Here is a 12,959-nt window from a genome sequence, read left to right as displayed (position 1 = left end):
CTGCGTGCAGGGATGCGGGAGAAGGGGTGAAGAGGAAGGTGGGGAGTGGAGCCTCACTGCCAGAGGGAACCTCACCACAGAGCTCCGAGGAAAACCACTGCTTCCCTGATCTCCAAGATTAGCCCCTGCAGATCCAACAGCATCCAGGGCCCAGGGCAGCAGCTGTCAGAGCAGCAAACATTTGTGGGCTGCAGGGAAAGAGGAAGGAGGCAAGTGCCAGGTGGAGAGGGAAAGGAGGCTACAAAGTCCCGTTAAGCTGGGAAATGGAAGAAAACAGGGTGAAAAGGAACACTGTATTTCAGGAACCATTTGCAGCATTTCAAACAGACCTGGGATATGCACCCTGCCTATTCCCATGAGCCAAGGTTGAATCCATGCAAGACAGCAGTGGGATTACTCTGGTTTGCAAGTTCTTAACAGAGAAACTTTCAAGGTTCAGATGCAGGCAGCACAGAACAGAGCAGGCATCTAGAACCATGCATGTTTGTAACTCAACCTGGCAATAAACTCTGACCCAAGTTTGTGAGAATTTCAGGAAAGAGCCTTAAGATTCTGCTCTGGAAAGCTGGATTGCCCTTCCTGGTTTCCTTCTCATGCTCATCTCAATGAGAGATGATCATGTGAGAAAGATTCAGAAATTATTGAAAGAAACTGAGCTGATCCTTGGACCTTAAGTTCAGTTGGAAAATGGAAGTTTTCTTCTTGGTAATAGTGAAAACAGATGCAACTAAAGCCAGAATGTCTCCCTCTTTCCACAGAGGAAAAATGGCAGTGAAAGCCAAAAAAAGAAGGGAAAAAAAAGAAAAAAAAATGTTTCTTCTCTGTGTTGAGGTTTTATTGACTGAAGTGTAGGTTTGTATCATGCCCACCTTTGCCTTGCAAATGCACAGTGAAATGTGTGGTTTGCAGGAGGAGAGCAGAGCTTCTCCCTGGTGAGCAGCGCTGGCTGAGAGAGGGCTGCCTGCTTCCTCCAGGAGAGCTGCTGCTCTTTCATCCTGCCAATTGCTTTCCTCATCCTACCCAAAAAGAGGACTGTGTGGAGAGAGGAACCTTTCCCCACAGAGATGTAAGACAACCTCCTCATGGAACTGTGAGAGAAGTTCTGTTGCAGAATGGGTGACCCTAACAGAATCAATCTCTCAGCTTTGGGAACAACAGTGGAGAATTTGTCATTTACAGTCATTTTCCTAATGGAGGGCTCCTTCTTGCAGTTCTATTCCTTAGACAAGAGCTAATTGGAAAACAAAGCTCTCGTCCCTAGCTTGGGATGCCTCTCAAGCATGCAGATCCTGACAGCTCTCCAGAAGATGTGGTGCCCCAAATGGCTGCTCTTCAGGGATACCTGAACACTTCATGTTTTAAAAAGGGACTCCTGCAATTCCCAGTCTGGTCTCAGCATTCCAATGGCACACGACAGGGGTTTTTAGCACAGCAGAGTCTCAGCATTTCAATGGCACAAGACAGGGCGTTTTAGCACAGCAGAGTCTCTCTGTACATATTTCCAAGCAAACAGCTGTTGTTGTAGATAGGGACAGGAGTACCTTCATCTCCACATCATCAGGAGATTTATTGTCACCACCCACCTGAGGTCGAAACAGCCTGCTCATTTCATGGCTCACAAACCTGGGTTAGCCATTGATCTCTCGTTGTGTGTAGAAAATCCTAAAATTTTCTGGCTCCCGCTCCAGTCTTCACTAACACAGATTTCCCACTATAAATTCAAGTGATCCATCATCTGAATTCTTACATAAGCCTTTTTACTTCCTTCTCACCCTTTAAGTCATAACTACCTAAGCTACAAGTAAATGACAAAGGTTTTGGTAGATTCCTGAAAGAACACTGAAAGATTCCTCTCCCCCTCTATAATTTCTTGTAAACAAAAAACACTCAATCAAGACTTGCTTAAGGCTCAGAGGTACATTTAACACCCAACAGCACGAAGCAAAGGAACAATACAACTGTGCATTTGGCAGTGCACCACTGCAATAATTTCCAGGGTAAATGATCTGGCAATTTTAGCCACATGGATAATATCCAGGCCAAGGTGGCTAAATTCAGCCTGGCCTGCATCTGACTGAAGAAATCTGTCACACGTCCACAGACACAAAGATGCACAATATCCTGACTCCACCCATGGCATATGCCAGCCTCCATCCTTTGGGTTATCAAGGCTAATTGTGAGCCACCAAAAATACTCTGACATATTTGCTGTATGTGCTATCTTGTGAGCAGTGATTTATTTTACTAAAAAAGAACCCACAAAAAAGCTTTAGGAAGGAAAGCAAAGCCATAAAGTTGTCTAAGGCAATCAATCCAATTCTATTCACGTCTAATCTTTCTTTCCACACTGGTCATTATTAACTTTGTCCCTTTCTGGGCACCCAGCAGGGTTTTTTCAGCCTTGCTCTCACGTCATGTATAAGCCATGAGAAGGTGGCAACACCCAAAGAACATTATCCTCTTGGAAAGGCTGGAACATCACTAGCTCTACCCATGGCAGAGCAGGCCTCCCCTTCCAGTTGTATCCCTGGGCAACCCCACTGCTAAAGGAATAGCTCACATCCCTGCCCTTCATTTGGGCTGACCCAAGAACTCTTATCTCAAGCAGTCTAAGGTTTTGGTCCTTGCACATGGCATTGTTGTGAGCAAGGGGTGTGCTCCCTGACGTAACACAAGGATGGTGGGACTCCAGCCTCACTGGAAAGGAGGTTTAAGTTTGTCTCATGCATTAAAAACATGGAAAATGCACCCCAAAGGAAGCACAACCTGCAAATCCTTCTGCTGCTCACTAGTGAAAACATGGAAATGTTGTGGTCCCACCACCCACCACCAAAGCACATCCTATCAAATTTAATAGGCCATTACCTGCTTCCTGCTGCCTCCTTCAGCTCCCAGGGGAACCCACCAGTGACTCACAGGGCATTTCCAGAAAGGCTGTGGAAAGCCTTTCTCACCGTCTTTGTAATTCCAGAGGCTTTTAAAAGAATTTCTTCAAAGCCCTGATGCATTCCTTTACCTTCCAGAGCTTTGATAGTGTAGGTCTTCTCCACAAAGCCCAGCAGGCAGGGGTTGTGCTCCTGGCTCCTGAACCAGCAACCCTGGCTGCATTCCTCAATCCAAGTTTTAAACCTTTTCATACACTTGCTATTTGCAGGGTATGACATGGGAATGGACCTGGCTGGTGGCAAAAGCTTGCATTTTTTCTTTTAAAAGGTCTATATTAACAGATCAAAATACGATTGGGGGGTTTTATAATAGCTTTAAATATGTACTTTTATAGTAAATACAGGGCAGTGGTCCAAGCCTTCCACAGTCAGTGAAATAAGAAACTTTTGAAAGATGAATTTGGTGCCATGACCTTGACTCACTCTCTGTACCCAGAGGAAAAATTGTGCATGTGTCACATAATGTCTTTTAACAACTTTTATGTCTCATATTAGTCCTGCATGGTATTGCCATATACATCTCCACAAACGTAGTATTATACTATGCACTTACATGAAATTCACAAAGACATCCCAAACACTCCTGGGTCATTTCCACATTCCTATATGCAGGGCAGCAATTTCAGCACTCTCTTAGTACAATCCATAGCAGCCCATCCCATAACCTGTTTTTTGTTGGTAGCCTACTAAAAATACCAGTCTGCATTTACAAAATCAGCTGCAGCCTGCTGCTTATGCCTTGGAGTGGAAGGAAAAGCTCGACCTGTCCCAAGCACTGCTTCACCTGGAGTTTGGGTGGTCTCAAGCCAAGACCATATAGAAAAGGCCACAGAAAAACACTCTGTTTAATGACATAAGCAGTGTTTTTCTTGAATCACAGGCGGTGGAAATTTTATCTCTGCCTACCAGCAGTCTAGGCTGAACACATATCAAAAAAAACTGAAGAAAAAACGTTTTTGGGGGGAAACTGCAACTTGTCCACTCACATTTTTGACTTTCTAGGACAATCCTGGCAATGCCTGGCTGTTTGTTTTCCCCCTAGGAAGCATGGCAAAGCAGAGAGCTCACGTGATTTGAACGCTTTCAGTGTTTCAGTTTTCTCCTTTTTCTCTGCTCCCCTCATCTCTTGTGGTTTTGATCCACAGAAATCTTTAGGAAGGTTTATTTTTTCTACCTACAGAAGCTTTACCCATTAATGCAAGACTCATCTAGTGAGTTGACATCATCATGTTTTCATAACCTATTATTCCCTGAATCGCCCTGGTCCTCAGCAGGGACTTTTTTTTTTTTGGTTTGATAAAACTAGTACTAAGATGAACATGCTACCTGTGACAGTAAATTAGTTCCTATTTAAGGTTTCTGATTAAGTTTGGATAAGCATCAGAAGAGGGTTTTTAACTGTTTCATATGCAGGGTGAGAATCACTTCCAAAGAGGTGGAAACACAAAGCAGCACTGTGCATCCACACCATCCCTCTAGGGGAAATGTCTACGGACACCTCCACTTGGATGGATGGACACAGCCCCTACCACGGCATATTTTAGGGATCTTGCAGGGCAGTATATGTTCACATAAAGAGCAACCAGACTTTTTTTACTTCCTTGAAAGATTCACTGTTTTGTACAGTTTCAACACATTGGGTCTTCTCTGTACAGACACTCACAGTCCTGGGAAACCCAGCCAAGAAACACTCTTGTTTCCAAGAAATGGGGGTTTACAGCTACCAGCACAGAGCCACACAAGAAAAAATAAAAAAAACCCTAAAGACAAACCCAAAAAGCAACAAGAGCACAGTTCCTCAGTGCCCTGCTACTTTCAGGCTCCTACAATTCTGTTAAAAAGCAAAGGGCCAGTGCAAACGTACCCATCTCAATCCTCTCATTTGAAATGCGGTCAGAATCAGCACACTGCCAGTATCCAAAGGTGCAGACCTGGCTGCTCCAAACCTCCTAGAGCTGTATGGCTCTGGGAAAGGACAGGAACCATAAAAAGCCTTAGCTGGGAGGCAGCTTTAATGCTCATGTTCAGGCCTCTAGTAAGTTGTCCCACAAAATGTAATGAGACCTCCTGCATAGGCAGGGCTCTGATTTCCACAGTTTGTGCCTGCAGCACTCTTGTATTTTATAAGCCATATTAAGTCACCTCTTGCACTGGGAGGTTGGGGCAGTGGCACACTGTCTAATAATGGAACATATTTGTTAATACTAATAGACATTTGTAAAACTACCACATGCCCTCAGCCTTCAAGTCAAAGCACAGGATGCTTGCTAGGCTTGTGAAATGTATGATGTAAAACTTGGGATGTTTTGGTTACAACATATCTCATTTATTTTTACTGTCATCACCCTCCCTGGTATATAATACCTGCTGCATGCAGAGTGAAATATTGCAGATGTTTTCAAAATAATTCTGGGCTGGTGGAGAAACCAAAAGGTCTCTTGTGCGTAAGGTCTGGTTATTTTCAATTCCAAACAAGTAGGTAACAAAGTTTCTGTGTGCTGGTATTTTAAAAGGCCTGGATTCCTCTGTGCTGACTCATACTTGCACTGCCCACCCAAAATCTCACCTCTGAGAACTCTGAGAGAGACTTCAGCCATTTTGATACCCTCAGGATTCAGGAATGAGGAGTAAAAAGATAAAACTAGTTTTAACTATTCATTAGTTTTTGGTACTTCAGATAATTTGTGCAATGGCTTCAGGGGTTTAATTGAATCACTTTTCCCACCTTGTCTTAATTTTAATTATGCAGCAATCATTTTTACCAACCTGTGCAAAGGAGCCATATGAAAATGTGACATATGACAATACACATTTACCTAAGCTCTAGGACTACTCTGACCTACAGGCAATTAGCTACTGCCTCCAGCACTCAAACGACCAATTAAAGAGTTAACAAAATGCCCTCCAAATCACCTACATGTTCAGGTTTTTGGACTGCCATGAACATTATACTTCAACTGATATAATTTTTGACTGACTGATTTACTAAGTCTGCATTGGCTAAAATTCTTACAGCCATGCCTGTAAAACCGAAGAATCGGGTTTTATGAGGTGCTTTCATTGTCATTAAAGACGATCCCACCTTAGCCCTTTCCCTAACAAGACAATCTTGCAGCAGTCATTACAAAATGTGATCCCAGCTTGTCATCAGGGAAAAAATGGCTTGCTAGGTCAATGAGGACTGCACTAAGTTCATCTCAAGGATGTAAGACATCCGTCTGCATGGCTAGCAGCCAAGAACAAAAAAATTAAAGAGCCACAAAGGATTGGGGTTTTTTTGAGACTTGGCTCCCAAAGTTTTACAGGTAGCCCATTCCAAAAATCCACAGAGATCGAATCAGTAGTAACAAATGGATGCCTTTGCATCTCCTCATGATTTACAGTGTACCAGTGAGCATTTCACTGCAGACAACAGATCATCAACAGCCTGAAGTGCACAGCACAACTGACCCCAAGACAGACAATTTCAAAGAAAAATGCATTCAGATGTGTGCTTGCATGGGAATAAGAGAGATCCAGGACACTGCTAATTATACCAGCTGAGGGAGAAGTGAAGGGTGGTAATCTGCCCAGGAAATGCCGAGTCCCAGTCCTGTCTCCAACAATAACTCAAGCTGTGGTTTTCTATCTCCTTTCCTCTCTCCCTCAGCTGGCAGTGGGGTTTAACAACAGCCCCTGACGCAGGTTACACATGGTGCCAGAAGGACTGGCATTCTGAGAGTGCTCTGAAAACAACAAATGGTCTGGGTGACCACCAGAATCTCACATGTTGGGCAGCCTCATAACACAGAACGGTTCTGCCTTCTATGAGCAATGTGGTTTCATGATGGTATCTCACAGGCAGAAGCTGAGTTGCAAATCATGATTCCATGCAAGGAAAAAGTGACTCTACAAAGAAAAGTGCTGATCTAAGAGATTGGTACAGACCTGAGAGCTGCCTGCAGATCCTCAGCTCAGCTGGTGATGTTTCTCTGAAGCTGACTGACATCAGACTTCACACCTGGAGGAATATTTTCTGGACTGGAACAGAAAGAAAAGAGTGTTGCTGATTTTCCTTCTCTGACCACAAAGACCCTAATTCTGCCCAGACTTACAGGTGAGGCCTCACTGGCTTTGCAGGGCCCAGCAGGTGCTGCTCTCCTGAGCCTGAAGGCACACTGGAAAGCCAGCCCAAAAGGCACCCCAATCTTGGGGATGCCAACTGAAGGTAGAGCCAAATGATCCAGAATGGAATTTCTTCCCCAACCCCTGCACTTTGATTACCAAGACAAGGCACACAGGGCATGTTGGCCACACAGCTTCACTACACAGACACGCAGGGAGGCGAAGGGAACGGCACCGTGGAGAGAGATGAATCAGCCCAGTGACTTGGGGCTACTTGTCTCCTTTCCACTAGATGGGAAACCAGCGTCTGGCAACAGCAACCTGAGTGCTCCTGTTTTCCAAGCCAGTGGCTTCAGGGAGCATCATGGAGGTGACATTCTGGGCCTTCCAGGGGCTGGGGAAATCAATATTGGCAGTGCGAAGGACACTTGATGACAAAGTCATGAAGATGGTGCTTTATCAGTGGAGGAGACAAGAGGGAAAAGAGGCAGTTTCAAATGGCCAGGTATAAAAACCAAAATAAATATATAAAAAACATACCAAAAAACCCAAGCCGCTACCAAAATCAAAAATAGAGACAAAAACACCAAAAACCCCCCAATAATGGCAAAACAAACAAACAAACAAAATAAAACAAACCAAAAAAACCCAGCCAACCCTCAAAACTCCCAATGCATTATTTGTCTGGCTGCGTTTTCCACAAAGCCCAGTGAACGAGAGTGAAAAAAGCAACTGTTTGACACCCAGAGCTGCTTTGCTTTGAAAAATATGGAGACAAACTTAACAATGAAGAGTCGGGATTCCATAGGGTTGTTTATGTATGGAATACAGGCAAATGCATGTGATTATGTAGAAGTGTGTCTGTGTGTAATGCGGCATTAACACCAATTCTTACAGCCTTATCAAAAGATATATTAAAAAGAAAGAGAAGAAGAAAGGAAAAGCAAGCTAGATTTTTTTCCCCCCTCTTTTTACAAATATGATGCAGTTTACAGAAGCATGGTCCTTTTTTAGGAAGGAGTCTAAATGCATCATTCAAATATTGTTTGAGCTGAATACATGATATACATATCATGAATACATATAATCACAGCACGGTCTTTTGTGGAAGTTCTGAAAATAGCAGTGGAAAAAGCTGACCATGAGTTTCCATCGAAGGATTTGCATTTGGTTAACATGTGTGAACTGACTCCATTCATCCCATCCTCAATGGGAACTCTCCTGCTGCTCCAAATGGCCAAGCTGAAAAGTTTGGCCTGGATGGCAGGAATGATTTTGCAGGGCTGATGTCAAGGACGGCACCTACCAGGTGAAATTATGGGAAGGAATTGGGGAACTCCATTCTGCTGAAAAATGCTTATGGGTTATGTACCATAGCAGCTACTGCATTGCAAACTGCTGGCAAAATATGTGGCAAGTTAAGTTGTAAGTTATCTGCTGATCTCCCTAACCTTTTTCCACCAGCTCCCCTGTGGCAGGAAAGCTTAAGTTCACTGAGAAGGCTCAAACTTCTTCCTCTCCATCTCCAGTCTTGCAGGATGTCGCTCAGATTCTCTCACTTCTCCCACTGCAGAGTGCTGGGGAAAAACAAAAAAAAAAAAGAGGTCAGTCAGGGGAAAAAGGGCAATTAGGTGGGTGAGCTTCAGAATCTCCACAGCCCCTCTCTGCTCAGCTGGGAAGAGGGGAGGTCTGAGCCAAGGGTGTCCAGAGGTCAGAGGGGACATCCCTGCCCCCTGCAAAACCTGTGGGAGCAAAGGAAGCTGGAGGATGTGGGAAGGGTGGCAGGGAGGGCTGAGTGCTCTAAGTAGCATGTTTCCTAGGAAACCTTCGACAGCAAATATCACATTAGTCCTGCCTTGTGGCCCAGCTCATGTGATGTCAAGAACAATTTCTCACAACTCAGCTCAGAAGGTTAGCAAGACTTGGTGAAATGTTCAGTGACTCTGGTCTGGCTTCCCAGCTGGGAACAAAACAAGAGACTGAGGGTGTTTGCATTGTTTTGGAGCTTTGTGACAAATTCCTAACAAACATTTTATTATTTTTATTCAAACCTTATGGTGTATTTCCCTCACAGCCTCACAGGTTTGCAGTCTCACCCAGTTGCTGTGTTTATTCTCAAGGAACTGCATTTAAGAAAAGAAAGAAAAGAGAAATGGAAAAACCAGCCATCTCATGGAAAGCCTTGGAACACTCAGATCACCGTTCAGCTTTGCACTGATTCTAAAAGCTCCGTCATAGACTTCTGGCATTACAAAACTTCATTTACAACTATCCTTTCTAATTTCTGTCAGCTGCAGCCCAAAAATATCCATAGTCTAGCAGATTTAACAAAAAAAGACGTAAGATCTGGCAGCTAAACTCAGATACGAGACGCATTCCAGCCTCTGAGGGGGCTCCCAGCAGTGCCTTGGGCTGGGACCCAGCACCTTGGGATGGGTCTGAGGGCAGAGATGCAGAGTTTTGGCTCCCAAGGCTGCACAACACTCTGAGGTTGTGTATTTGGGGGGCTGTGTGGTACCACAGATCTCCCCACAACACACCTGCTATGCACAGTCTACGTCTTTCTTCCCTGATTTCCTGCAAACCAGCCCAACTGGAAGACAACTGCAGTGTATCGTAGAGGAAAAGTCCCATGTTGCTTCCATTCCTGCTGTCTCCTCATTTGTGATTCGGTGGCATCAGACTTCTAACTTTTGAAGAGAAAAGATACTAAAACAGAAAAAAAATCCTCCTCTGGTGACACACTTCATTTCATACTTAGTGAAATATAAAGACCTCTTTAATAGAAAGTAATATATTTAAACAAATTAAAAATAGCCCCACTAATTTCTTTTTAATCATAAGCTAACTTAGGTGTTTGACCTCTTTATTTCCTTTTGCTGCTTCTCATCTTCAGTGATTTGAGCCCTCACATCTAGAGAGGTTTTTTTTCCTTTTTTTTTTCCTTTCCAGGGAAAAAGAACAAGGCTGCTTGAGGTGCCTGAGAAACACCAGCATTGAAATAGACCCAGACCCATCACTCCCTTTCATCCCATTTTAGGTACAGGAGGCCTGATGGATCAGCTTTTCCTCCAGGAAAGCCAGGATTAAGGAGGTCAGGTCAGCAGTGTGAGCAGGCCTTTAAGAGCAGTGTGGGAACACAGGGCTCTCTTATCAACACGTTAATGTACTGAACCTAAAGCTCATTTTAACGAGATGGAGACCGTAGAGTCCTCCCCTGTCAGCCCAAACCTGTGCCCTCAGAGCTGCTTGATCCACCAAGTGACAAATCTCCTGGAAATCTCATAAACCAGGGCAAGCGCAACATTAGGATTTACTGACCACTCCAAATATTTCTCTGAGGATCCAAAAGCAGAAGTTTCAGCAAGGCAGCAAAGGCTGAGGTTGCAGCAGGTGAAAACACACCAGAGGCCCCTTGTCCCGCTGACTGCTCTGCCCACAAACAGCCCTCACGCTGGGACATGGCACCCGTGTGTCCCTAAACCCCTCATCCCACGGCCCCAGACCCTGTCTGGCCCCAGTTTATTTGTGCTTTCCTCTTGTTTCGGCTCTCCTCCCCTCACCCCGAGTGTTTCCACCCTGTGCTCAAGATGGCAGCACCTCCGTGAGGGCGGGCGCGCGCCGCTCCCGCCAGGCCCCAGCCGCCGCCCCGGGGGAAGGGAGCCGGGAAACAGCCGTCTACTAAATTATAAACTGTGTCTACTCAGTAGTAATGCTATTAACAAAATAATTAAAGTTTTAAAAGCCGTTTCCCCTCACTATCAAGCCTGGTGCTCTGATCTTTCCCAGCTGAGAAGACCACGCTGCATTTTTCCCCCCACACGGTTTCCCGCCCTTGCACACACCTGTCGTATCACTCGAACGTGTAAATGTTTGTGGTTTTTTTAAAGTTAGTTCTATCCCAGAGCAGTAACAGATCTTATAACAATCTCAGCAATGCTTCTTGTACATTAAGGACCTGAACAAAGCAAGATTTAAACCCTGGTCATGCATAAATAGCTGTATCGCCATCACCTGAGACACCTGGATAAACATTCCCTCTTTCTTCCCAGCTCCCAATGATGAAAAGCAGCGCCAATGATGAAAATGATGGGAGGTGCATTCAGAACCTTTGGTGTCCCTAACATGTTGTCACCTGCTAAAGACCAGGATGGGAATGTAAAGAGCCCGATTAATACCAATGAAGAACCAAAACAGTATCTCAGTATCCTATAGATAAATGATTTGGAAAGAAATATCAGTTCTTATCGGGAGGAAAGATCTATAACTCACTCTTAGCCTTTCATCACCAGGAGGAAATATACTGCGACTTGCACCAATCCATTATCTGTTCTTATTTTCCTCAGTATGGGTATTTATCTCTCTGGCTCCCTCTTTATCAGCCCAGCCACCCGAGATCACCCAAGCGCAAGGTTCGTGTGGGGCCCAAGCCACCCTCTCCCACTCAGGTGGGAGTCTCTGCTCTTCTCTGACCAGCAAGAATAAGGACACACCTTGTTTTCACATTCTCCATGACATTTTTCCCCTGTCTGCAGCTGAAACCCTGTCCTCACACGATGTCATTCTGGTGCGAGGGGACACTGGGTGGTTAAAATCCACATGGCATCCGTCTCAGCACTGTAAATCTCAACATGAGGGGCTGGAGCTGAGCTTTGCCCCGAGCCTGTACATGTTCCAGCCCGAGGTTTTAGGTCAGGCATATTTTGAATTCCAGCTTGTTACAGTTACTGGCTCATGCATCTGTCTCTCCTTCAGCTTCTGGAGAGGGTCTAGAGCTGCTTCCAGCCCTTGCCTCTATGGTATCCTATCTAATATTGGGATTAAGATTTGCAGGTATGTTTCTCCACAAGGGCAGTAACCCATTCACTCTGCATTTCTTTCCCAGAAGTGTTGAGATCCCTCCATGTGTACATACATGGTGAAACACAAATCTGTAGGACTTGGAGGTAAGATCGAATGTCAGCATTGATAGTCACTCATTCATTCATGGAAAAAGATAAATGGACTTCATCCTGCACAAGTGTGAAAGCTAATTTTTTTCCAAGGCACATTCCATGCTGCAGCCAGCACATTGGGATATGTGTCCTTTGCAGAAGATTCCCCTATTACATCAGCTCAGGAGAAAGCTTCCAAGTGGGAAGGTGTCTGATTTGTAGTTTGGCACTGGGATACTACTACTAATAATAAAAAAAGTAAGCCTTTTCTGCTATAGCCTAAAAAGAGTTCGCCAAAATTTGAGGGTTTGAATAAAAATAGCTGTGTGTCCACATCGGTTAGTTTCTCTTGGAAACTTTAAAAAAAAAAAATTAAAAATTGTTGATAGCTTTACCCTGCACTGCCCAGCCACATTAAGCCACAGTAAACTACATTCTTATGGTTGTCATAACATTTTGCCCTGTGTTGCTTGTGATGCGAAAAATCTATTAAGATACATAAGGTGCAAAGCGCTGCCTTCCTGTCTCTGAGTTCCTGCAATCTCCTGTAACAACCCCGTGCAATTCCTGCTGGAGTGGTGCAGGAAGAACTCCCTGCCAGAGCTGACCAGAGAGTCCAGGACAGCGGCTCTGGATGGGCTTGGCCCCAACTATCGGGGCTGTGGGGATCAGCCTTCCTCCCGCTGTGCTCCCCCTCCTCCTCCCCATCCCAGCCTGTCATCAATCTCACTAAAATGACAGCAGACAAATGTTAGCCTTTGCAAAGATCAGATGAAATCTATGGCTTGAGGGCTGCTCACCAAGGAGCGGGGCAGGCTACACCAGACACGGGCACCAGCAGTCACCTCCTCTGCATCAACCCGCTCAAATCACTTTGGCAGCCATCACAGTCATCTTCCACAGGCAATCCGAGTGCTCAGATAGATTTTGACAAACTTTAATGCTTTAGCCTCTCCGTAGAGTTGGGCTTTTGGTA

General features: G+C 44.8%; 1 protein-coding gene across 12 annotated transcripts in view; it reads right to left on the bottom strand.

The window, feature by feature from the left end:
- The window catches only part of LOC111926426 (uncharacterized), a 384,290-nt gene that overhangs the window by 61,040 nt on the left and 310,291 nt on the right, over positions 1–12,959 (bottom strand). For 6 of the 12 annotated variants that reach the window (XR_015282459.1, XR_015282458.1, XR_015282460.1 and 3 more), the window contains 2 exons: positions 8,501–8,626; positions 6,873–6,965 (listed from right to left, as the gene is read on the bottom strand). Coding sequence is in view for 6 of the 12 variants with exons in the window: in XM_086875079.1 (XP_086731205.1) it covers positions 6,873–6,933 (61 nt within the window). In the remaining 6 variants the exon portion in view is untranslated. Of the gene's footprint in view, positions 1–6,872; positions 6,966–8,500; positions 8,627–10,370; positions 11,110–12,959 lie in introns of those variants that run through there. The other 6 variants (XR_015282457.1, XR_002862922.2, XR_015282461.1 and 3 more) reach the window with 2 other exon arrangements.

Source organism: Cyanistes caeruleus, chromosome 2 (genome assembly GCF_971803275.1).
Source record: "Cyanistes caeruleus chromosome 2, bCyaCae1.hap1.1, whole genome shotgun sequence".
Taxonomy (NCBI): Eukaryota; Metazoa; Chordata; class Aves; order Passeriformes; family Paridae; genus Cyanistes; species Cyanistes caeruleus.
Note: the sequence above shows the minus strand (reverse complement) of the source record. Positions and strands in the feature narration are given on the sequence as shown.